Source organism: Elephas maximus, chromosome 7, assembly GCF_024166365.1.
Source record: "Elephas maximus indicus isolate mEleMax1 chromosome 7, mEleMax1 primary haplotype, whole genome shotgun sequence".
Classification (NCBI taxonomy): Eukaryota; Metazoa; Chordata; class Mammalia; order Proboscidea; family Elephantidae; genus Elephas; species Elephas maximus.
The window spans coordinates 89,705,289-89,732,268 of record NC_064825.1 but is presented as its reverse complement, the minus strand read 5'-3'; the positions used below and the strand labels follow the sequence as shown (position 1 = coordinate 89,732,268).

The window sequence follows — 26,980 nt, the reverse complement described above, 5'->3', positions numbered from 1 at the left end:
CAGACAGCCCTTTTCCTCTTTTCTCCATCCAGTTTCCTACATTTCTCCTGGGTTTTATTTTTCTGTTTCATGGTCTAAATCTTTCCACAGGCTTGGAAGGAAGGCCAAGAAGGGCCATTGGATGGGGCTAGACCAGTGCTGGGTGGAAACTTGGAAACAATTTATCATTTCAGGCTTTCTCTCCTAAAGCCTTCCTCTCAGTGACAAAGCTGCAATCAATGGTGCCCTGTGCTACCTGGTCCACTGACCAGCTCTCTTAACTGCTGCCCCAGGCAAAAAAAAATTCCCAACTCCATATGCCAATAAATCATGCTAATTATGGTCCGATGTTGTCTCACTCAGGCCTCCTCTGACCCAGACTGTCTGCCTTTTCCTAGCCAAAGCCTGGGCTTGTTTTGTTCTGGTTGTTCCTCAGCCAGATGGAGGCCCCAGTGGGGAAGGCCTCCTTCCCCTAAGAACAGAAGTTCCAAAATGACAGCTAATCACAGGTGACTTATACTGAAAGTTTACTATCTTCCAGGTACAGGGCTAAGTACTTTACTTGCATCATTTCATTTCCTTTTCATAGCAAACTTCCTAAGAGGTACACACACGAGGTAGGTACTATTATTTCCATTTTACGGATAAAGGAAGCTGAGGTCCAGAGGGGTTAGGAAACTAACAAGTCGAAGAGCTAGGACTTCTAATCAGGTAGATCCGTGTCTGTGTCCCAACCTCAGTTACATTACACCATCTTGGGACTCCCAATGGAAGACCCTTTCATGCCAGGAGGACAGTAGGCAGAACCCTCGAATGCAGGGATGCCAGCAGCAGTCTGATTGAATCCCTGTAGCTGGCACCTTCATCTAGCTTTGCAAACTTTCTTATCAATGCTTCCAACTCAGTAGAGGAAAAAGATCAAGTTCTCCTTCAGAGAATCTAGAGCCATAAAGCTCTAAGCTCAAACTTCTTTTGCAGTCAGCAAATTTTGCATTCTGCTGCATATCTGTTTTGCTGTAATATGAAAATCAAAATTTCCTCCAAAATTCCAGCTTCAAGTGAGGCTCCAAAAAAAATGAATACTGGTTGTTTTTTTTTTTTTTTTTAATTAAATACGTTGTTGGCACTTATATATCAAAATCACATTCTCGAGGAATTTCACATCACGATTTGGGCCTGGCCACACAGGGCCCACCGTCCCACTTGGCAATGGTCAACTGAAGTTGGGCACAACTGTCCACTTTGGCATGGACTTTCCAGTCCCCACTGCCCCCTCCCAGCGTCAGTTCAAGCATGGACGTTACCTGTTGACCCTGTGGACGCGTAAATGTACCAACCCAGCTCTAAAAGCTAAAGCCCTTCTTCTGAATTTAAATGCATCCTAGGTTGTAGCATCATTTGTGAGAATACCCCCTGCAGGCTCTGTAAGCTCTCCATAGCTCCTCAACTCTTCTTCCCAATGCAGCTGGCCCTTGGAACAAGTGTCCTGACCTACTTCATTCAGACTTCAAAGGAGCTGGAAACCCCTGCTGTTTAACAGTGGCCTCTGAACATTTGGCTTAAGCCTACCAGCACAAGGTGCATCCCCAACTAGTAGATATATGCAGAAGGGCCTCATAGCTCAGCTTCTGCAAAACGTTTAGGTTGTTTTATAAATGCTGGATGCATTGAGGGAAACACTTTATATCTCCAGATGATACAACCTATTCAAGATAATCTATCTCATAGGTCTATTTTCTCTTCTTTCATTTGTCCTGAGTTCATCTCTTCCAAGTAGCAAAAAGGGTCTTCTTCATATCATTCACTGGGGTTGCAAACATCGTCATCATCCTTCTTCACCCCCTTTCTGATTTTTCAAACCTAGGAGATATATACATCCTAGGTTATAGCATTGTTCTGCCTTCATTCAAATCTTCTAGTCACCCTTCAAGATGTCTGCCCAACTTGGTCCTTCTCCACCAAAAAGAGTGAGGCACAGTATGATGCAAAAACCCCACATTCAAAGTCAGAAGAGTTGGTTTGCAACCTAACTCCCTTCCTGACTTATCTGGGTGATCTCAGGCAAGTCCCATAACCTCTCAGAACTTCAGTTACCTCATCTGTGAAGTGGAGATAATAATCAGTCATCTATCTGGTCAGTTGGTTACACTCCCTGAGCACTTACAGTGCTTAGGCTGGCTTCCAAGCACTTCCCATTCAAGATGAGCAAAACAGAGCAGCTGGCCCAGCCTCAGGGAGCTCATGGCCTGGGGAGGGAGGCGGGCATGAATCTTTCTTGAGAAGGACACATAAAGAGGACAGTTGGGGGTGGGAAGACCCTTTGAGAAGGGATGAGTGAGCTGTAATCTTGAGGATGGGCAGGAACTAGCTAGAGGAAGGCAAATGGGAAACCATATCCAAGGCAAAGGAAGTTCTGAGACAGGACGCAATCCTGAGGGAAGGCCAACGTGGCAGGAGTTCAGCCAGTGACAGGGAGAGTGGAGACGTGAGAAGGGGCAGAATGAGGCAGGCCTTGTCAGCCTCATCTCTGCGGCCTTCATCATGAGGTTGTTGTGAGGCACAAAAACAGGACTGGGGAAACACATCACTACTGAAAAGTGCCTCAAGGAGGTTAGCTCTCATTACTGTCCTTGTCACTGAGAACGGCCATTTTCCTTTCAGCTATGGGGGCTGTGGGAAGGGCTTTCCTAATGAGGAGAACAGGCTGCCCTTGGCTCTGCCTCCCGGCTTCCCTCCAGAGGCCAGAGCTGCACACAAAGCCTGCTCTGTGGATGAGCTTCAAAGGAGAGAGCTGAGAAGGGAACCTATGCCAGCAACACCTTCCTAGTGTCAGTGCCCACTCCCAACCTGGGCATTTCTCCGAATCCTTAAGGCCCTCTTGGCTTCCAGAAACAATATGGCCCTCGTGAAATGCCAAAGAAAATAACGAGGGGTTGGAAGTAGAGAGGGGAGGGGAGGGGCAGAGAGACTTGGTAAAGCCTTTCCACGAAAAGGAATAAACTGTGTCCTCTGACTAGAGCGCACTGATAGCCATCTCAGCCAGGGCCAGCTCGGGACCACGGCTGAAGAATTTCAAGGTTCATAAACATCGCTCATCAGAATACCAGAAAAGTCAAAAGGCCTCTTAGGTTTACTCAAACCAGAAATTAGTAAATGAAATCACAGAACAGGCATGAGAATGGCCACCCTATTTTCCCAGAAGACCTTGTTTGTTACAAGGCAGCCACCAGGGGGCTCCAGCCAGTGGCCAGTGAGGAAGAGAGGCATCCAACCACATCTGCCCCTGCTCTCCTCACCCACAAATAGAGGTGGCAACATGGGCCTCAATCAGTCTGGTGGAATACTGACTCTTTGATCTACGTGCATATAGAGTCTGATTAAAATTTTTTAAATAAAACAAATCTCTTGTGTAAGCTCTACCTTCCTTCAGTCCATTTCCTGTTGGGAAGAGAGATTGCCTGGAAGGGCTCTGAAATTTGGGGGAGCCTCAATTTTCTCACCAGTGAAATGGTCTGATCATACCTGCTGGCATAGGATTGTTGGGAGGATTTGAGAAACTTGAAATGATGTAGATAAGGGCACTTAGCACCATGGCTGGCACACAGTGGGTGCTCAGTGAGCAGCAGCACTTGGCAAGGCAGACAGCCCATCTTGAGGTTGTCTTTCCACCTGGAGCTGGGGCACCACAGCTCAGTTGGAGACAGTGGTGGCAGATAGAACATTTAAGGGAGAAGAGGAATAACATCATTGCAATTTGCTATGGAATCTAACTGGTGAGTGACCCTTCCCGTCACCCACAGAGCCTGAACTAGTCATACATGCTATGTTCTCTCTCTCTCTTTCTCCTCAGGGCTTCTTGTTCTCTGTAGCTCACCATCTGCCTTCACCTTTGTCTCCATGTTTTACCTCTGCTCTGCACTGACCCTCTAAGGCTCAATATGATAAAATGGGAAGAGCAATGGCTTTGAGTTCATGCTGAAGTTCAAATCCCATCTCTGCCACAGACTGGCTGTGAGATCTTGGTCAAATCCTCTATAACCCTCAGGTTCCTCATCTAAAACCTCCTGGGGACAGGGACCAAATCTGTCTTATTCACCATAAGCCCTTAGTACCTACTTTGTTTCTTCACCCATAGTAAGTGTTGAATAATAATATTAATGATAGCATTAAAACCCTCCAGGCTCTGTTCTATTTTTATTTGCATGGGTGGTGCAATGGTTAAGTGCTTGACTGCTAACTGAAAGGTCTGTGGTTCAAACCCACCAGCTGCTCTGTGGGAGAAAGATGTGGCATTACATCTCCGTAAAGATGTAAGGTCTCAGAAATCCTATGGGGCAGTTCTACTCTTCTCCTGTAAGTTCACAATGAGTGGGAATGGACTGGACAGCAACAGGTTTTTTTGGTTTTAACTCATTTAATCTACAGGATAATTCTAGTATGTAGATGTTATTATGATCCTCATTTTACTGATAAGGAAAATGAAGCTCTCATTTATTGACTGACTGACTAAATGAATGATTCTCATGACAGTTGTTAAAAGTATTTACGTCAAACAGCCTGACCAAGTACCTGGCACCTTGCCTTTTTCATACCCTATGTCTGCTTCCCTTTCTGTTTCTTCTGGCATTGGGACACAACTATTGAGCCCCCAATCTCTACCCCTGGACCAGACACACAGCCTCACAGGCAGGTTGGTGCCCACCTCTGTCTGGGTGTGGAGGGGGCTTCTTTGAAGGAGTGAAGGGGCACAGGCCTGAAGACAGATTCCTCAAAACACCACCAAAATCAACAATGCCACAACTAACTTCTCCTCCTCCCCTTCCCCCAGAAGAGCATGCTGTGGTGATCCAAAGTCTGCTAAACTCTGGGCAACATCTAACCAGCCCCAGGACCTTGGCTGGAGGCAGTGCACAAACAAATATCCAGTGCTGCATAGCTTTCCATAAGAGCAGAGGGGATTGAACAGACTTTGAATGGTGCCTAGAACACAGTAGGCATTTGATAACTATTGAATTGATTGATAGTTTTCTATGTGCTAGGCAATCCGCATATTTAAAAAAAAAAAAAAAAACCCATTGCTGTAGAGTCAATTCCAACTCACAGCATCCCTGTGGGACAGAGTAGAATTGCCCCATGGAGTTCCCAAGGAGTGCCTGGTAGATCTGAACTCCCAACCTTTTGATTAGCAGCCAAGCTCTTAACCACTGTGCCACCAGGGCTCATATTAACCCTAAATTCCATAACAGCCCTGTGAATTGAGCATGTTACCCTCATTGCACAGATGAGGAAACTGAACCCTAAATGTTTAAGGACCTTGCCCAAGTAGAAAGTGGCAGAACTACAGTTTGAACCCAGGCTTGTCAGGCTCCAAAGTCTCTGCTCTTGATACCATGTTACCTGAAACCAAATACCTGGAGGGCCTTTTTTCTTTCTTTTTCCGCTAGTTTCCTTATTCTAAGCACAAGAGCTAGGCTTGGGTACTACCAAGCCATGACCGGCTTTCTTGCCCCTGTCATTTTCTCTCTGTTCCCAAAGTCTATCAGCCCCTCTGGTTTTCTCTGTGAAATGGAAGGTGACCTTGGCCCCTGCAGAACACTCATTGGACAAGGAATCCTGAGAGGGTGGAGATTTTAGGATAACGAGCGCTTCCTTCAGAGTAGCCTTCCGAAGTCTTTCTTGAAGACATTGTCCCTCACTTCTCGCTCCTTCTGTGCAGCCTGTGACTCCTACTGGACATCTGTCCACCCCGAGTACTGGACCAAGCGCCACGTCTGGGAATGGCTCCAGTTCTGCTGTGACCAGTACAAGCTGGACGCCAGCTGCATCTCCTTCTGTCACTTCAATATCAGCGGCCTGCAGCTGTGCAGCATGACACAGGAGGAGTTCATTGAGGCAGCAGGCATCTGTGGAGAGTACCTGTACTTCATCCTCCAGAATATCCGCTCTCAAGGTCAGTGTCCCCAAGCCTGAGGCCAGGGGGCCGGGCCTGGAGGGAGGTTGGGGGAGGAACAGGGGGTGGGACCAAATGACCTCAGGAGATCCTTTCCCACCACGTGACTCACACAGCAAGCCCCCTGTTAACCAAGGACCTCTTGATACTGGAATCTTGATAACCTGGAATTGGGAGATTTTAGGTAAAAGGGAGCAAGTTACAAGAAAGCAAGTTAAGTACATTCAAAAAAAAAAAGAAGAAGGAAACAAAAGAAAAATAAAAACACCTGTCAGAGTCTGCCCAGGAACCAGGCTCTAAACAAAATAATGCATTATGTTCATAAAGATTTGCAACCACAAGGGGTAGATGAAAAGAGACTTTTGCTTGACCAAGTCAAAAGGGAAAAAATATTTAACCAGACACCTTCCCTTCCTGCTTCCAGAGTATTCCAAGTAATTGGCATTTCATTTTATCACATTCCTAATGGACAAGGGGAGCCCTGGTGGTGCAGTGGTTAAGAGCTCAGCAGGTAACCAAAAGTTGGCAGTTCAAATCCACCAGCTGCTCCTTGGAAACCCTATGGGGCAATTCTACTTTGTCCTGTAGGGCCACTATGAGTCAGAATCAATGGCAGCGGGTTAATGGGCAAGGATCAAGTGGCCAGAAGGTGGTGACGGTGACATTATTTAACTCAACAAGCTCTGCAAGAGTAGAATGTTGATGGACATATTTTTTAAACCTGAGAAAGATCTCTGAGAACAGCTAATTCTGTGTCCTGACATTACAGATAAGGAAATGAGGTCCCCAGAAGTTAAGTGACTTCCACAAAGTCACACAGCAAACATGGCTAATTCACAGAAAGTCAGTATAAAGAGATTTTGAGATCAGAAAGACCTGCATTCAAACCCTGGCTCCAACACTTCCTAGCCATAGGACCTTAGGGAATAGACTTAACCCCTCTTCGTCTCTATAGCATCATCATACAATGAGATAATGATACACACTTTCACAGTCTTCTTGAGAGGATTCAGTAAAATATTATCTGGCACAGCATATAAATAGGCAAATGCAGTAAATGGGGATAGTTTCATCATCATTAATATAATTAAAAGGTGGAAATTTTTAAGAAAGAGAGGAAGGAAGGAAGGATGAGGAAGAGGGAGAGAAGGAGGAAGAGGGAAGAAGGGAGGGAGAGAGAGAAGGAAGGAAGGGGAGGGGAGGGGAGGGGAGGGAGGAAGAAAAGAAAGAGAGAGAGAAAGGGAGAGAGAGAGAGAGAGAGAAAGAAAGAAAAGAACTCAGCTCAATATTAAGAAAGTCCTATCTAACAGAATCTTTGCTTCAAAGGGCAGCTTCAGGCAATACTGTAGGTAGGAAACTCCCTGCCACCAGGGATAATCAAGCAGAGTCTAACCCCCTGTTGAAGGGGATGCTACGGAAGGAGTTCCTGCTGTGGGATAGAAAAACCACTGAGGCGGCTTCCAGCTCTACAATTTGATTCATTAACCACTCACTAGATCATCCCTCCATCCCCTAGTCCCACAAGTACCTGAGGGCAGGAAAGGCTGGTGTCCCTCAGGTACTGCTTGGCTGGTGCCCTGGGAGCCATGGCTCCCCTGGGGTGAGGAAGGGACAGACAGGTCTGCTGTCCATTGTTAGCCCGTTTCTACTTGGTTATGTCCAGTGACCTGACAAGTGCTGGGTACAGTGGCCTGGGGGCCTTCAGCCCTTCCCTAGAGTGGGCATGCCCTTGGAAGGAAGCAAATCTGAGCAAACATGAAACTTCCATTTCAACTCCAGCCCACCCCGTTCCACAGAAGAGGATACTGAGGCCCTGACATAGTCTCCCAAACCCTCTTTAAACTTGGCATTCATGTAAGATTTTGCCCTTGTTGTGGCCTCTGATGCCCATTTTCCCTTGACCAGCATGTAAAAAAAAAAAAAAAAACCAAACTCATTGCCGTCAACTCAACTTCGACTCATAGCGACCCTATAGGACTGAGTAGAGCTTGACCAGCACATCGGATATCCAAATCATAGACTCTTACAGCCAAAGAAGAGCTTAGCAGCCCATTTGTCTTGTGTTGCCAATGCAATGTCTCCCAGCTCCCAGGCCAGGGTGCATCCTCCAGTGCCCACTCAGAGAATCCATAGAGGCTGTTGGGATGCCTGGCCAGGTGCTTTCCCCAAATGGCCTTTAAAGACACAGAGATTGTGTTCTCCCATGGATGCCTTCAGGGTGGCCCTATGAGGATCAGATGGTCCCCAAGATTCCTTCTGAATTAGACTCCCCTCAAAGGACACAGTCGCTCCCCTTCTCTCCCGTATCTCCCCTCCTTGCCTGGTCACAGGTAACCAGGACTGCATGGTATGCTTTGTGGATTTCTTTCTCTTTCCCAGGTTATTCCTTTTTTAATGATGCTGAAGAGACCAAGGCCGCCATCAAAGACTGTAAGTAACCAAGCTGTCCAGCGCTATGTCAAGCTGCTGTTGGGCACGTGGGCTTGGTCATTCTTCTAGGACCACACTAAAGGGCTGATGAACTGAAACAATCTCAGACTTGGAAGAGATAAGACAGAGGGGAGAAATGTGGTGGAAAGAAATGGGGCTTTGGAATCAGACAGTTCTGAGGCCACAGCCTGTGTCTATGGGTTACTTATCCTCCCCAAGACTCAGTTTCCCTATATGTACAATGGTGTACCCCCTTGCTGATTGTGGTGAGTTTTAGAAACAGTGCCTACAGAATACCTGGCATGTCTCAGCAATGCAAATGCCCCAAAACTGGTGGCCAGTAGCAATGACAATAATAATACTTGCTAAACATTTGAGGCCTCGTAGTTGATAATGTTAGGAAGAATCTGAGCTCGCTGAACAGGTTGAGTTTATAATTATAAGGTGATCAAGGATCTCAAATGGTCTTGTTGGTTCTGAACATTAACCTTTACAGTTTCACTTCTGCAGGTGGAGAAGGCTTAGGAAAGGAAACTTTGGAGCTTTTATTTTTTTAAGATGATGATGGTTATTGCTATTAGTTATTGAGTCCCACTCAAAGGCCCTGGCCTGGGGTGAGGGCGACCTGTAGGCAGACCCCTTCTCTCGTGGGCTTCAGCTCATTCTTCTGCAAAGAGAAGGCAGGTCACATGGAGATTTCCAAGGCCTCTGAGAGATCTGAGCCTCAGGGGCTTTATCTTGGCTCTCCTTAAAATAAAGTCCTAAACAATTGACTGAGAACTCAGGTTATTTGGCTCCTGGTTAACAAAACCAAATCACTAGGAGTTTTAACATAGAATAGCCAGGTCCAGGTCTGTGGCCCATATCCAGCAGACATAAGCAGGTATGCCCTGCCCACAGACACCCTTGCAAAGCAGCTCTGCTTGCTGCAAGGCTCCTGCCACTCAAGGAGTCCCTGGGTGGGGCAAACAGCTAACAGCTTGGCTGCTAACTGAAAGGTTTTAGGTTCAAATCCACCCAGAGGTACCTCAGAAGGAAGGCCTGGTAATCCAGTTCAGAGAAATCAGCCATTGAAAACCCTATGGAGCACAGCTCTACTCTGACATGTGTTACCCAAAATAGGTCCTGTCAGATGCAGTTTCTCATCAATAAAGACACACCAAGGTGAGGCAGTAGGAAGAGCATTTATTGCAAGTGTGCAGGCAAGGAACAAGGAGGTGTATACCTCAAATCAAGCTCCCCAAACAAAGAGAGGCAGGACATTTTATACTGTCCTTCACAAAGAAGTACATACAAACACCACGGACTACATAGGTTATCATGGCGTGCTGGTGCAATAAGACAAATTGCATTTTTTTTCTTAGTATGTACAGAAAATGGCAGGTAAGTCCTGCCCTGGGTGGAGATCTTAGTATTCAATTAGGTCTTAATGAGGCTTAGGTTACTTTGGGACATCTTTGAGGCTTGTAAACTGGGTTTGACTGGTTTAAGATAGGAACTGAGCCATACACAGGTCTCAGGGTCTTTGAGGACTATGGACACGAAAGGACAGGTTCCATTTGGTAACAGCTGAGCAGCTGCTAATTGAATCACACACAGCACTGTCTATCACTTAAGGTCTTGATGATAATGGACAGGAGTAGCAGGTCTTGCTCGATAATGGCTGAGCAGCTGCTGGCTGCGCTGGCTATCACATGGGGTTGCAATCGCCATGAGTCGAAATTAACTCCATAGCAATTGGTTCACTGGTGACTCACTCAGGGTCACAAAGATTAGTACCTCCTCCTACCTGCCAGCAAAGCTCCCTCCTCTGCCCCTCATTTCCTGGTTCTGGTGGAATCCTTCCTGATCCATATGCAGTAGCCTAGGGGTAGTGGTTAAGAGCTTGACTGCTAACCAAAAGGTCGGCAGTTCGAATCTACCAGCTGCTCCTTGGAAATCCTATGGGGCAGTTCTACTCTGTCCTATAGTGTCGTTATGAATTGACTAGACAGCAACAAGTTTGTTTGTTTTTGGCGGGGTGGGGCCACCCAATCCAACCCAAGCAAAGGCCCTAGAAGAAACTAGCCCCCTGAGGCCCAGGGGCCATATCTACATCTGTGTCCAAAGACTTGAGCTGAGGGGTGGGAGATGCACATTGACGAGGCCTGGAATTTGCTTTCACTAAGTACCTTTTCCAGGTGGTAGGGTCTTCACCTATAAATGGAAATCACTTGCCAGCTTGCCTTCCTAACAACACACGGAAGACAATGAGCGAGGAAGAGATGCTTTGTTCCACAAGGTCTTTAGAAGTAGGTGTTACCTGAATATATAACTAGCCACAACTAGATTCAGTGCTGTAACAATAATAGCAGCTAGCATGGATTGAATGCTTACTCTGAGCCAGGTCGTGTGCTAAAATCTTTCTAGAAATTATCTCAGGTAATTCTCCCAATAACGCTAAAAGACAAGTACTAGTACCATAGCCCTATTACAGACATAGGAACTAAGGCTTAGAGGTTGAAGGTGATATAGGTAGAAGCTGGCAGGTGACTCAGGTGTGTCTGAATCCAGAGCCCTTAACCCCTTTACTGTCCCCATCCATTTTTCTTTTTTCATTCATTCATTCACTCAACAAATATTTACTGAGCAAATACGAGGTGCCAGGCCCAGAGCTAGGCACTGTGGCTGCAGTGATTAACAAGCATCCCTTGATCCCAAACACATGGAGGAGATCATAAAAGGGAGCCTTTCCCTCCCCCTTCTTTCCAATGTGGCATTTCAATCAAAGTTTATTGGCTATTCACCAGTTAATAATTCACCTTTGTTTATCTTTATGACTTCATTTGTTTTCTCTCATCTTAAAGATTAAAAAAAGAAAAAACAGTGTGCTCGGCAGGTGACATGGTGTAGCCTGGCATTCAGTCAGACCAAAGTGCAGAACGCTTGATCATGATCAGCCAGCTATCAGCCCCGCTCACCTGGGGCCACCTCTGTCCACCTGGGCAACCTCCACCTCCATCATCGGCCAATCTCACCTGGTCATTCATTTATGGTTTACACATACCTGCCTGGGGGTGGGGGAAGGAGGGATCTGTTTTTCCACATCAGTGCAGTTCCTGAGAAGAGGCCTAAGGGACCTGAAGGGTGAAGGCATGCATTCATTCCAGTGGGCAATATAATCTTGTCATTAGAGGGGAGAGCTCTGACGAGAGAATGTTTCCATGCAGGGGTCAGCCCTACCACTGGCGCTGCATGTGACCTGAATTGTGCTTTCCCCAAACACCCCCAAGGCTCACTCTTCCTGCTTTAGGAAATATCTCCTTATCACAGAGACCTTCCCTGTCAGCCGTGTTTAAAATAGCAACTTCATCCATCCTTCGCCATCACTTTCTGTCCTCCCACCCTGCTGTTATTATTCTCTACAGTATTTATCACTGACTGAAATACTATGTATTTGTTTTTGTTCATTGACTGTTCCATCCACTTGGACACAAGCTCCCTAAGAAGGGAGACTTAGTTTTGTTTTCTGCTGTATCTTCAGCACCTAGTGCAGTGATTACACTATGGCTCAATAAATGCTTGTGAACAAATGAGTGAACAACCTGTAATGAGCTACCAAAGCTTTCTACACCTCAGCTCTCTTATCTGTAAAATGGGGGTAATAGTAGACATACAAGAAGCCCTGGTAGTGCACACGGTTAAGCACTTGGCTGCTAACCAAAAAGTTGGAGGTTCGAACCTAGCCAGCAGCTCCGCGGGAGAAAGGCCTGGCGATCTGTTTCCATAAAGATTACAGCCAAGAAAACCCTATAGGGCAGTTCTACTCTGTCACATGGGGTCGCTACGAGCCGAAATGGACTCAATGGCACCAAACAACAAAACAACAGTAGACATTTATCATAAGGGTGGGTATGGATTGAATGAGTGCCTGATAATAATAAACACTCCACAAATCTTAGCTAATAATATTATTACTTATTCATGCGTTAAATATCCATTGAACACCTACTATGAAGTAGTCATAATGGACATTAGCTTTGGAACAGGACCACTCTAGTCCAAGTCCTGGCTATACCACTTCGAATAAAATTCTTAAGCTTTCTGGGCTTCAATAACAACAGTACTCACCACACAGGACTGCAGCAAGGATTAAAAGAGATACCACACGTGAAGCACTTGACAAGCATTTGGCATTTAGTAAATGCTCCACAGGTATCGGCTGTTAGTGGAGGAGGAAAAGAGATAATCTCAAATATACAATAGAGCTGGGCCAGTGCTGTGATACCAAGGAGCACACGGTGCTATGGGACTGAGAAGAGCTCTTACCCAGACAGCAAGATCAGGGTAGGCTTCCTGAAGAGGTCTTGTGAGAGGGGGACTCAGCCAGGTGGAAATGAGGGGACAGAAAGTCTGTGCCAAGTCCCACTGGGAGAACTGCAGGAGTTCCATCTCTTGGGGAGCAGCAAGAAATAAGGCTGGAGAGCTGGATGGGGGTCATTTGTGAAAGCCTAACTAACATGGCAGCCTTCTCCTGGAGACAACAGGGAATCACTGCAGGATGATGGGCCAGGGAGTGGCATGACTCGATTGCACTGAGATAGGTCACCCTGTGCACAGAACACACAGTCCACATCATTCCTTCCCTGGACAACATATTTATTCCTTCGGCCATTTCACTCATATTTATGGAGTACCTCCCATATGCCAGGCACTGTGCTAGGTAGCAAGCACCGGCGGCACAGGGGTTAAGATTTCGTTTGCCAACCAAAAGGTCAGCAGTTCGAATCCACCAGCCGCTCCTTGGAAACCCTAAGGGGCAATTCTACTCTGTCCTATAGGGTCACTATGAGTCAGAATCGACTTGGTGGCAGTGGGTTTTTTATTTGGGTGCTAGGTACTGGGGAGATAATAGCTGGAAACCTAAATCCCTGCTTCTAGCAGGCAGACAGTGAACTAAATACGTACATATAAAGACACATACATGCATACGCACACAAACAAAATCTAATGTGCTCAGAGGTGATAGGTGCTGCAGGAAAATATAAAGTAAGGGCTATGAAGTGCTAAATAGGGGTGAGTGTGTGCAACTGGGTAGTCAGAGAGGAGTCCCTGGGTGGTGCAAATGGTTAACCACTCAGCTGCTAACCAAAAGGTTAGAAGTTTGAGTCCACCTAGAGATACCTCAGAAGAAAAGCCTGGCAATCTACTTCTGAAAAAGCAGCCATTGAAAACCTTATGGAGCACAGTTCTACTTTGACACACATGAGGTCACCATGAGTTGGAATCGACTTGATGGCAACTGGTTTTTACTGGTTTGGGCACACCGCGTGCCTGCCTTACCAGGACTACCTCCAGGCAGGGCTTTGCACTTGCTGTTCCTTCCACCTGGAGCATTCTTCCCCACCTTCTTACACTGGCTCTTTCTCATCTTTATCTCTTAGCATAAATGTCTCCTCTCCATGGGACTTTCTCTGGCCACTCTATCTAAAGCAGGTACTCTCCCCCATCTTCATTCTCTATCCAGTATCTTGTTTCCAATGTCTTAAGTTTTATCTTTTCTGTTATTCCTTAAATTCCATGTAAGCAGGGACCATGTCTGTCTTGTTCACTCCTATATCCCCAGCACTTAGCCTAGAGCCTGGCACACAGTAGGTCCTCAGTGTCAAATACACGTGCTCCTTAAAAATATCATGTCATAACCATCTTTGCACATCCTACCTACTGTTGTTGTTGGGTACCAACGAGTCAATTCCAACTCATAGTGACCCCATGTGACAGAGTACAACTGCCCTATAGAGTATTCTTGGAGGACTTGAAGCACTTACTGATGAAGATCAAAGACTACAGCTTTCAGTATGGATTGCACCTCAACATAAAGACAACAAAAGTCTTCACAACTAGACCAGTAAGCAACATCATGATAAATGGAGAAAAGATCGAAGTTGTCAAGTGTGTCATTTTACTTGAATCTACAATCAATGCCCATGGAAGCAGCAGTCAAGAAATCAGATTGCATTGGGCAAATCTGCTCTTCAAAGTGTTAAAAAGCAAAGATATCACCTTGAGGACTAAGGCACACCTGGTATTCTCAATCACCTCATATGCATGCAAAGCTGGACAATGAATAAAGAAGACCAAAGAAGATTTGATGCATTTGAATTATGGTGTTGGTGAAGAACATTTTGAATATACCATGGACTATCAGAAGAACAAATCGGTCTTGGAGGAAGTACAGATAGAATGCTCCTTAGAAACAAGGATGACGAGACTTTGTCTCACGTACTTTGGACATGTTCTCAGGAGGATCTAGTCCCCGGAGAAGGACATCATGCTTGGTAAAGTAGAGGGTCCGTGAAAAAGGGGAAGACCCTCAACAAAATGAATTGGCACAGTGGCTGCAACAATGGGCTCAAACATAGCTACCATTGTGAGGGTGGCACAGGACCAGGCGGTGTTTCATTTGTTGTACATAGGGTCGTTACGAACCGGAACCGATTCAATGACACCTAACAACAAAGCAGTCTTTATAGAAGCAGATCACCAGGCCTTTCTCCCACAAAGCCACTGGGTGGGTTCGAAGTGGCAACCTTTTGGTTAGCAGCCAAGCGCTTAGCTGTTGTGCCACCAGCGTTGCTTTCCCACCTACTAATTATCCCCAAAGTGATCAGCACTGTGCCTTCTACAACAAAGGTGTTCAATGAATCTTTGCTCATTTCGGAGCGATCTGAGGTCTGAGCATGCCCTGTAAATTCCTTTCCACTCCTATAAATGATTCTATTTCAGATGCTGATTCCAGTTGCTTGAAAGCAGGTGGCATCAAAAGTCAAGACTGCCACAGTCACAGTCGAACAAGTAAGTGAAAAGATGCTATTCTTCATTTCCAATACCGAAAATCATTCATGAGACAAAGCAACCAGCTTCAATAAACTTTGAAATTAAACCAGTGAATAGGTCCAGTTACTTCCAAAGGAAGGAGCAGAACAACGGATGATGACATTTATAAATGTTATCAAAATCAAATTTATTTTCTTTTGCTTGGAAATGGTATTCTAAGAGTTAAAGTGAAGAAGTAGAAATGTTTTCCAACCATGTTGTATTCCTAAGTGTTTATTTTTCCTGGGTCAAAAAGTCTACAGCGAGTTGTGAGTTGGCAATCCCATTGGCCTTTCCCAGTGTGAAGATAAATTGCAGAGTCAAGCCCGCCATTTCACAACTCTGGTGTGTGTAAAGAACACTTTCTACCTGCTAGGTGTGGCTCTCACCACTTGAGAGGTATTAAATCACCGAATCCCCAAACCTATTTTATGACGTAGGAACACTGATCACCCACGTTCTGCAGATGAGTTAAATAGAGAGATTAAGTAACTTGCCCAAGGTTACAGGTGATCTCAGACACAAGCCCAAGCAGTGGGACTGCAGAACCAGTCTTTACCATGATAAAATGGAACAAGAAAAATACTAGCTTTTCATTAAAAGCAATTGTAGGATTGACCCACCCAGAGGGTGGTGGCTATAGAATCCCAGTACAACCATTCTGCCTGTCAGAAAGAAAAGTGAGAAGACCATTTGACTATCATTTCATTAATCCCATAGGAATTATGGGAATTAGTCCCACAGTTCCATAGAGCAAGGTCTCTGAGCCATGGTGCTACCAGTCCATATAAATGTGGTATCTGTGTGTGTGTGCTGTGTGTATGTGTGCTGCAGTTGCTTTGATGGAAGACAGACATTTCACAGCTTGGTAACGGTCTAAGTAGAATGCTTAGTCAGAAGTGAGGGCAATATTCCTACAAAGCAGCAGTTACCGGGTTAACGAGAAGCTGTCCACCACGGGTCTGTCAGTTTGTCATACTGTGGTGACTTTCCTGTTCTGATGCTGGAAGCTATACCAGCAGGGTTACTCATGGTGGACAGACTTCAGTGACACTTCCAGACTAAGACAGACTGAGAAGAAAGGCTTGGTGATCTGCTTCCGAAAATTATCCCATGAAAACCCTATGGATCACAACTGAATATTGTCCAGTATAGTGCTAGAAGATAACAGCGATTGTGAAGGTGGTGCAGGAGAGGGCAATGCTTCGTTCGTCACTGTGAGTCAGAGCTGACTCAACAGCAACCAACAATGAAAAGTTCTACAGCTCTTCTCCTAAAAATAAGAGGTAAAAAAAATTAAACAACTAATTTTTTTTTTTTTTTTTCCTTCTCAAAAGGCCTTCAAAGCTCTCACCTCTGGGAATTTGTGAGAGACCTGCTCCTCTCTCCTGAGGAGAACTGCGGCATTCTGGAATGGGAAGATAGGGAACAAGGTATTTTTCGGGTGGTAAAATCAGAAGCCCTGGCCAAGATGTGGGGACAAAGGAAGAAAAATGACAGAATGACATACGAAAAACTGAGCAGAGCTCTGAGGTAAGTAAATGACATGAATTACCATGAGCCTTCAAGCAGAGTTATGTAAAATGGCCAGCCAGACAAACTCACACTGTTTTTGCAGCTTTTTACTTGAAAATTGAAAGATCATGTGACAAAACTTGGGTTCTCAGTTACAGGGAGGATTATGGTTTGTAAACTGACACGTCGCCCTTTTCATTGCTGGCAGCCTTCTCCAGGGCTCACTCTGAACCCAGGCCATCTCTCTCACACACACACACACACACACACACAGAGTGAGGTTCAGTTTTCAAGATGTCTGGGAAAGGTTTAAATGTAAGCTGATAGCGGGGTGTGGAAATACCAGGGTAACCAGAGAACCGCCTTGTCACCCGAGAAGAACGGGGCAAGAGAGTGTTTATGGTTCCGTTGTTTTCCTGGCATACCAACCCTCTCCACATTTCTCTTTTGCTGTCTTTCACAGATACTACTATAAAACAGGAATTTTGGAACGGGTCGACCGAAGGTTAGTGTATAAATTTGGAAAAAATGCACACGGGTGGCAGGAAGACAAGCTATGATCTGTGCCATGCATCCAGCTCACTGTATGGATTTCTGTCTTTTAAAACAATCAGGTTGCAAAAGACATTTGAAAGTTTTTGTCTTTTTCTTTTTTTTTTAAACCTGCAAAAGTGCTGATAAAATTTCTCCACATCTCAGCTCACATTTGGACTCAGAGTTGTTGCTGTCTACTTGCGGTGATGGTAGCCACCCTTAAGAAAAAAAATTTTTTTTTTTTTTGAGGGGAGATGGGGATGAACTTTCACAGCACCTTGATCAAATATCATTTCCCTAATCAAGAGCTGCAGAGCCACAATAACCAATGCCACTGCCACTGCTTAAAAAAGATCGAATTCTGCCATTAGAGACTCAGCCCATGCTCCCATCCTAAAGGTTCAAAAGTTTCTGATGTTCCACTCTGGCAGCTCACAAAGAAAAAAGGTGATTCATTTGTAGTTTACATAGTAGGAAAGGGTGAGATGTGGGTAAGACATGCATACTTAAGAGTTTAAATCATTAAAGTCAGGTGCCATAGAAAGAATTCTTAATAAAAGAGCTAAGTCATCAAGCTGGGGCACTAACTGGATTTAGCATAGATTATTACAAAGTTTCTTAACCAGGGCATCTTTCTGGCCACTCAGGAATCCCCCATGGCCATCGTTCTAGAGTTGCACACTTAAAATTAGCCCCGTTAATAATTGTTGCTGAGCTTATTCCCCCTCTCCTCCTAACTGGTGGCTGGCATCAGATATGCAAAGAGTTAGTCAACAGATACTCACATCAGTTTCCAAATCATTGCTGTTTCTGTGATTGAAGTCATCAAAAGGATAAAATTGTAATTCATGGATTCTGTCTGTGGCCAAGACGTTAAACCTTCTTAAACTGGAAATGTCCTGACAACTCTGTAATAGCCAATTAAATTGTGAGTCTCTTTTGTCTTCCTACCTGATGTGTACTCAAGCTCTAAAACACATATTTCCTTGGCAAAAATAGTGACAGTGAATTTACCCCAATAAATATTCACGGGTTAAAGTCTGCACTGACATTTGCTCATCATCACTGGTACGTAAGTCACCTAGCACCTACAACTAGGTGGACTGCCCTATGACTTCCACTTCACCAGAACAGGAAGCATCAAGTGAAGAGGCACTGAACAGGCTAACGACCTCCATGCTTAGAGTTTAACTTCAAAAGCTAACTTGTTTGAAAAAAAAAAAAATGTGAATTACTGTAAAATAATCTATTTTTGGATTCATGTGTTTTCCAGGTGGATATAGTTTGTAAACAATGTGAATAAAATATTTAACATGTTAAACTGTCTCTGCATGATTAAATTCTGCAAGACAGACTCAGCAAAGTATTGACAACCTGTAAAACTTTTGATGACCCTTCCGTTTCCTAACAGTTGGGGAGGGGGGAAATTTTTAAAGAGCCCAAAAATATATGGAGTGATGCTACCCACCACCATTACATCATCAGACAAAGGTCCCCATAACAAAATGGAGACCATGGGCCAATGTGTCCTACAGATGTGTTTTTGTGTGGTACACACACTACGTACATACATATTGTTGTTGTTAGGCGCCATCAAGTCGGTTCCAACTCATGGCAACCCTACGTACAACAGAACTAAACACTGCCTGATCCTGTGCCATCCTTACAATCTTTGTTGTGCTTTAGCCTACTGTTGCGGCCACTGTGTCAATTCATCTTGTTGAGGGTCTTCCTCTTTTTCACTGACCCTCTACTTGACCAAACATGATGTCTTTTTCCGGGGACTGGTCCCTCCTGACAACATGTCCAAAGTATGTGAGACAAAGTCTCATCATCCTTGCTTCTAAGGAGCATTTTCGCTGTACCTCTTCCAAGACAGGCTTGTTTGTTCTTCTGGCAGTCCATGGTATATTCAATATTCTTTGCCAACACATAATTCAAAGGCATCAATTCTTCTTTTCTTTATTCACTGTCCAGCTTTCACATGCATATGATGCGACTGAAAATACCATGGCTTGGGTTAGGTGCACCTTAGTCCTCACAGTGACATCTTTGCTTTTTTAACACTTTAAAGATATATATATATATATATACATTTTTTTTTTTTTTTTGCTTGCTGTTTTGAGGTTTTGGTTTGTTTCTTACTGTGAATTAGTTGCCTTATTTAAAAATCTGGAGATTTACCTAAAAATTCAGGTTACTACCTTCTCTTAAAAAATCAGAATATCTGGCAACACTAATTTCTCCAGTGACTTGTGGCAATAATTTCCTGGAACTAAGTGGAAGCTGCCCCTTCAGATAGAGCATTTGGCCACCACTTCCTATTGCCTTCTGGACTACAGGCTGTCAGCCTCCATTTAGCTTGGTTCAGGAACTTTTTTTTTTTTTTCTCATACATCCAGAATGCTTTTATGGAGTCCCTAAAGGTGGTACAAATGGTTAAAGCATTCAACTGCTGACCAAAAGGTTGGAGGTTCGAATCCATCCAGTGGCCCCTCGGAAGACAATTCTCGTAATCTGCTTCCAAAAAATCATAGTCTTGAAAACCCCATGAAGCACAGTTCTACTCTGACACACATGGGATCCCCATGAGTTGGAGTCCACTCTACAGTGTCTGGGTTGGTTCTGCTGCTCAGGTTTTCAGTTTGCAAAACCATTGAACCAGCATCTATTTTGTATTAGTTTCCAAGGAAGGCAGTAACAAATGACCACAAACTGGGTAGCTAAAAACAACACAAATTGATTCTCTCACAATTCTGGAGGCTAGAAGTCTAAAATCAAGGTTTTGGCAGAGCCACACTTCCTCCAGAGGCTTAAGAGAAGACTCCTTCCTTGCCCCCTAGAGTGTCAGGTAGCTCCAGGTGGTCCTTTGCTGCATAACTCCAATCTACCTCATCTTCACCTGACTTCCCCCCATCCTTCTGTCTCTGTAAGAACACTTGTCATTGGATTCAGGGCCTATCATAGAATCTAGAATGATCTCATCTTGAAATCATTAACTTAATTACGTCTGCAAACACCCTTTTTCCAAATAAGTTCCGAGTTACGACATGAGCAAATCTTTTGGGGGGCCACCGTTCAACCTATGACACTCTTTAAAATGGGATTTGACTTAAATAGATATCAACCAGAAATGACCATAACCAGTTCAGACCAGCCACAGGTGCTTCCACCTATAAACCTTACTTAACTGGTACTTTCCAAGCCCACATTCTCTTGAGACTTCATCTAGTAAAGCCAAGAACCCTTGCACGTATACAAATGTATGGATTTTAATGTAAGGCCATGTGACCCAATACAGTTTTGCCCCCCACTTTAAAAGGACCCACTTTTGCTTAAATGACAACTTTCTATAACCTATTCCTTTCTTCCAGCTAACTTCCTCAAAGCTTCTTATAAATGGAGACCGCTATCTGTCTCAAACTGGCACCTCCTCTTGGCGCCAGGCTTCCTTGCTGCAGCAATTTGATCTACTCTCAAATAAAATCTTTCCTAAAATTTTTATATAACTCAACTCCAGAATCCGTCATTTAACACACGTAGCTTCATAATGCAACTCAATAAAAGACAGAAAGCACAAAGGGCTGTTTGAAATACACTTTAATACCAAAACAACAAAAGATAAAAATAATAGACAACGCAAAATTCACTCAACACTCAAAACGGAATATGTTTTTACTTTGTAAAAAGGATTCATGATAGAGCTATTTCAGTATAACTTTCAGTATATTAATTTGTGATGGTTTTTTTCAAAAATTCAGAATTATTCAGAATTTTTTGGAGGGTACCTCTGTTAACCCTTGGCATTTTTAAAAGTTCTGATGAGAATTTTAAATCCTTCAGTTTGTTTTATCAGAAAGTTTAAACCTCAATGTGACCCTTTGTTCTTTTCATACCATGAACTGAGAGGCAAAGAAATAGCCCATGCAGCTTGTTGGCTGCTTTTCTCTCAGAAAAACGAGCTAAGAAGTTCTTAAGACTTGTTTTCTTAGCACAGATAACATATCAGAGTGATGGCCCTTTATCAGGAAAAGGGGGTAAATAAAAAAGATTAAGGTGATAAAAAAAAAAAAAAAAGGTGATGTTTACCCAAAATTCTGAAATCCTTCTCAATGCTTCTAAAAGCCTAGAGCACGTCTTCCTCTTAGGCCAGTGTGGGGTTTACTAACTTTACCCCAAAAATTTAGTCTTCTTTCTTGTTTCCTGAAAAATATCCTTAAACCCTTGGAGTTTCCTGAGTAATTGAGAAGCTTTTGTTAGCTATAAGCCTCCAGACCACATCTGAGAGTTTACACTAATGAAGTGACTCTGGTTGGGTATGGCCAGGCCAGAAAGACCCACCAGGTGATATCAACTGACCTCAGAGGAGGTGGGCTGATTCAATCAATCATGCCTATGCAATGAGGCCCCAGTAAAGACTCTGGACAAGGAAGTTCCACAGGCTTCCTGGTTGGTGAAATATGTCCACAGGGGCCTATCTTTGGAAAACAGTGCCTAGGGCAATTAGTGTTAAATTGCTGAATGATGTCTTAACAGCTGGGAATGGACACTGTGATATCCAATAGAAACTGCTCATTGGGACCCTGCCTCAAGAGGTGCTCAGGGCACGCACCCTACCTGCTATACCTCAGTTACACCTCTCGGTGTCAATGTATGTGGGAGGGCAGTGTGTCCCATTTTGGAAGATGGAAGCTCTGCCTTGGGAACGCTCCCAAACCTCACCCTTGTGTCTCTTCATTTGCATCCTTTTCGCTATAATAAAACTGTAATCATTAAGTACAGTGCTTTCTTGGGGTCTATAAACCATTCTAGCAAATTATTGAACCCAAGGGGGTAGCAGGACCCAGCAGGTCAGAAGTGAGGGGGCCCTGGGGACTTAGGAGCTTGCAGCTGGTACCTGAGGTCTTGGGCAGACTTGGCAGTCTGGACTGTGCCCTTAACTCACGAGGTCTGACCTAGCTCCAGGTGGTTAGTGTCAGAGGAAGAAGTGCTACGTGTGCAGTGGTGTCAGAGAAGTGAAAAGTAGACTTTGATATATCCTTACAAGGAGCAAGTAATAGATTTTACAACACCATGAGTCAATGTTTAGAGAGTGGTGTGCCAGAAGGGAGTGAAAAAAGCCTTTAAGAAGGAAAGAATGCAAGAAATGAAAACATGTCCACAGAAAACTTGAAAATCAATGTTCATAGCAGCATTATTCATACAAGCCAAAAAGTAGAAACAACCCAAATGTCCACCAAATGATGGATAAACTAACTGTGGTATATCCATACAATGGAATTTTATTTGGCAAAAAAAAGAAGAAATGAATACATGGTACAACACGAATGAACCTTGAAAACGTTATGCTAAGTGAAGGAAGTTCGTCACAAAAGATCATATGTTGTACAATTCCATTTTAAATGAAATTGTCCAGAAAAGGCAAGTTTATAAAGATAAAGTAGATTCATGGTGGCTTAGGGATGGCAGAGGATTAAAGGGGGTGAACGGTTAGTGACTAGCAGCTACAGAGTTTCTTTGTGGAGAGATGAAAATGTTTTAAAATTGTGGTGATGGTTACACAATTGTGATGGTTAAAGTTATGTGTCAACTTGGTTAGGCCATGATTCTCAATGGCTTGGCAGGTATGTAATGATGCAGTCATCCTCCATTTTGCAATATAGTGTAAACACCTCCATGTAATCTGATGTGATCAGCCAATCAGTTTTAAAAGGGGAGTTTCTTCAGGGGTGTGGCCTGCATTCAATACATATGGATGTTCTGGCAAAACTTGCTGGTTTTTGCTCTCTCCGGATCCTGCATCCGATTCATTATCCTCTGCATCCTCTGACCTTCAGCTCCTTGGGAGGTGAGCCAGCAGCCTGCCTCCTGACCTGCCCATTTTAGATTCATCAGCCCCTGTGACCATGTGAGTTAGGAGAAGCCTCCAGCCTCATGCCTGACCTACAGATTTGGGACTTCCCAGCCTCCACAACTGTGTGAGCCATTTCCTTAAGATAAATCTCTCTCTATATATTTATATATATGTGCTTCACCTTCACTGGTTTTGCTTCTCTAGGGAACTCAGCCTAAGACAACTCTGAATATACTAAACACCATTGAATTGTACACTTTAAATGGATGAATTGTATAATATGTAAATTGGCTCCCACTACTCCCTCAAGGAGGAGACCTGATGGCGCAGTGGTTAAGTGCTTGGCTGATAACCAAAGGTCAGGGGTTCAAACCCACCAGCCCCCCCACAGTAGAAAGTTGTAGCAGTCTGCTTGCATAAAGATTACAGCCTCGGAAACACTACGGGGCAGTTCTACTCTGTCCTACAGGGTTGCTAGGGGTTGGAGTCGACCTGACGGCAACCGGTTTGGTTTTTGGGTTTACTCCTTCAGGAGGACCCCTGGTGGTGCAATGGTTAAGTGCCTGGATGCTAATCCAGAGGGTGGCAGTTCAAACCCACCCAGTGGCTGTGCAGGAAAAAGACCTGGCAATTTGCTCCCATAAAGATCACAGCCTAGAAAACCCTATGGGGCAGTTCTACTCTTCCTATGGGGTCACTATGAATTGAAATCAACTCCATGGCACACAACAACTCCCTGAGGTTCAAGCTATTATAAAAAAGAAGGTACAAATGATCAAAGGGGTCAAACAAATGAGAGGCCATGCAGACAATGACTGAGAACGGACCACTGAATTTTGGTGACATGGGAATTATTGGTGACCTTGCCACTATAATATGCTGCCTCTCACTAGTTTTATTCTCCTTATAGATTCTGTTCAAGAAACTCTTAGGATGTATCTTAATGTCACTTCAGAAGAACATATTAGACAGTAGAACCTAGGAAGCAAAACCAAACTGGGGGAAGTTAACCTCATTCGTATTTATCTTTGAAAATCACACTGGAGACACTTCCTTGTGTCTGATTTTTACATACAGGAAACATTTTAGATACATGTGATTTTAACTATCAACTTATTTTTAGACCACAGAATAGAACAAGGCAGAAAATGATCCCAAAAACTGTCTTTGTATGTGTAACCAATATTCATGTAAATAACCTCCTTCCCCATTGTCAGATTATACTGTTTTTATGAGTTTATCATATAGATTTAATGTTATAGAGAAACATAACTATAATGAACTTACTATATTAGAAGTAGTCACCATTGGAGGCAAATGGGTAAATTATTTTCTATGCAAATATAACAATTTTCAAAGCACACTCGAATACAGGAGGAATTCAGACAGAGGAGTGTGACAGGAGAGTAGAGACGTTTGCGCTGAAAGACTGTGCGTTTGTATCTGCCTGCTAGTAATCTGAGGGAAGCCCAAGATCTCTGGAAGTTTCTAAGAGTAAATAAGTATAAACTGGTTTTGAAGATCTGAAATGAAACGAGTAAGAATTTTCAAGGAAAATAGGTTTTCATTTAGTATTCAGAACTGCCACCACCTTTAAAGACTCCCACATAACTTTCAAGCATGACAGGCAAATATGAAAAGGAAAAGAAAAAAGTAAGTAATTAGTGGTTCTTGGCCCTTTCAAAACTCATACTCAGGTAAGTGAGCTAATGGGAAAGAGCTCTAAGTAGTAAGTTAATAAGTTTAATTCCCGATAGAATTAAAGTTCTGGTCACCAATCTGTCAGAAGACTGTCCAAAGGCTATTGATTCAAGTACATAACATAGGAACCTCACAATACTGACATTTTCATTTTTAAGAGTAAGCATTTGAAAACAGGTGATATTCAAATTAAGAGTGTGGTCAGAGGCCTGGTGGTGCAGTGGTTAAAAGCTCAGCTGCTAACCGAAAGGTCATAGTTCATATCTACCAGCCATTCCTTGGAAACTTGATGGGGCAGTTCTACTCTGTCCTATAGGGTTGCTATGAGTCGGAATCAACTCAAGGGCAACAAGTATGTGTGTGTATATTCCAAGTAATATACGGTGCAGAAAAGAAATCAAATCCTATTTCTTCTATTCCTAAGATTACTTTATTGTAACAATGTAAGCAATTACCTATCAGCCTGTTGCAAAATCAGTGCTGTATGTAATCAATATGATCCCAAGAGAAAAACAAAAAGTTGATCAATTCCAAGCTGGAATACACATTAAGCCATGATGGTGGCTCAAGTTCTTTTTGGAAGGCACTGATGTATTAAAGGTGTTTTTCCTACAAAGAATTTATAAAAATAACAACGTCCAGGTGGATCATCTTTTTTTCTTCTTGTATCATTATAGCCATGATTTTATTTAATAGGCCATGAGGTAATTTGTAAACACACCAATTTTAACCAAGATTTTTTTTCTTACCAAATAAAATCATATTTCTGCTAGAAACTTTCCTTCTAGTCATTTTAAATGAATAATCCAACTTACTGTCAAAAGCTAGTATATGTTTCTTTTAAACGCTTATTAAGCCCTAACCTCCATTTACCCCCAATTTCCCTAGGGGAAATAATTAAAAGTTATTAAAACTATGAAAAGTTATCATTAGGTTATTTGCTATAGAAACCTGAATTATCATGTTAAAGGCATTAGCTTGCATTTGCACACCCAGCACAGGAGAACCTCCTATCCAGCGATAAGAACATGGCACGTGTGGACGTCATGCTTTGCTTCATGGACTGAGAGCTTCTCAGCCAAGGACGCGGGCCCCAGACCTCACAGGTTAGCCTTTTCCCTCGCGGCCAAGTGAGACCCATGCTGCACAAAGGAGTGGATCGCGTTCTGTTTTGAAAGAGGAAGACCAGCAGGTTAGTTAACTCACTCGGCAGCAGCAACTTGGCATTTCTCTTAGCTTTAATTTGTGCTCAGATGAAAATATAATTCAGAATTCATTCACCTTTAGCTGTGTTACATGGTCCAGAGCTAAAATGAAGAGTGTGTGTTTTGTGAATGAGTTCTTTTTATCTCAAATGAGTTTCTGAATAGCTGTTTTAAAAAATCTAGAGGCTGCAGACAAAGGCCGCTGAGGAGAATGCTGCTCAAAGGAAACCAGCCTGATCTAAACCCGGGGCACACGCAGTTCTGCCGCAGCCAGGCAGCTCTGAGCTTACCTTAGGTTTCTCAGCGTTGTATTTGTCCAAAAGCGCCTGGATGCAGGCCCCGTAGTCAGGGTGGACATCACTGAAGTTCTTGACCTGAAACCCAATGAAAATAAATGTCAATATCACCCCAAAGCCCTACTATGACACTCCTCAGTGCCTCTGTTTCACCATGTTCTATTCGATGGGGGAAGGAAGGAAGTTTCAGCAGGAGATAAAACCAGACAGCGTTTGACAACACAGGCCCTGGAGTCAGCTGCCAGCAGAAACATTCCAGCACCTCAGCTCAAAGTGCAGCCTGACTTTTGGAAGCAGCTCTGTTCTTGCCCCTCCTTCTGAAGGAGAGTCGGGAGCCGTGACATCAAGCCTTTAGGCAGGCGTCAAACTACAAAAACGTTAGTGGTATTTCTCATCATCTGAAGTTTCAGCAAAACTGTGGAAGGACCCACATTCTGATATTGGACATTTACTATCTTGCACAGAATGTAGGTGTCATCAAAAGAAACAACATAGGAGACAATTCACCCTAAAGCCAAAAACCAACTAAGTGATTATACATTGGACAAAGAGCTAAGGATCAATGGACATGCCATACCGTATAAAAGATGGAGAGGAAGTAATCACAGGCCGACTGGGGAGTTACTACTGTTTTTTTAAGTCCCCTTAACCAGTAGCCATT

General features: G+C 43.8%; 2 protein-coding genes across 4 annotated transcripts in view; one reads left to right on the top strand and one right to left on the bottom strand.

The window, feature by feature from the left end:
- The window catches only part of ELF5 (E74 like ETS transcription factor 5), a 32,709-nt gene extending 14,135 nt beyond the window's left edge, over nt 1-18,574 (top strand). For all 3 annotated transcript variants that reach the window (XM_049889429.1, XM_049889430.1, XM_049889431.1), the window contains exons 3-7: nt 5,696-5,929; nt 8,309-8,359; nt 15,125-15,193; nt 16,552-16,747; nt 17,193-18,574. In XM_049889429.1, the coding sequence (XP_049745386.1) occupies nt 5,696-5,929; nt 8,309-8,359; nt 15,125-15,193; nt 16,552-16,747; nt 17,193-17,289 (647 nt within the window). In that variant the 3' untranslated portion in view covers nt 17,290-18,574. The remainder of the gene's footprint in view (nt 1-5,695; nt 5,930-8,308; nt 8,360-15,124; nt 15,194-16,551; nt 16,748-17,192) is intronic.
- A 2,422-nt stretch (nt 18,575-20,996) lies between these two features.
- CAT (catalase) overlaps nt 20,997-26,980 on the bottom strand; it is a 58,756-nt gene continuing 52,772 nt past the window's right edge. The window contains exons 12-13 of the mRNA XM_049889410.1: nt 26,314-26,397; nt 20,997-25,984 (exon numbers count right to left, since the gene is read on the bottom strand). Coding sequence (XP_049745367.1) covers nt 25,919-25,984; nt 26,314-26,397 — 150 coding nt within the window. The 3' untranslated portion in view covers nt 20,997-25,918. The remainder of the gene's footprint in view (nt 25,985-26,313; nt 26,398-26,980) is intronic.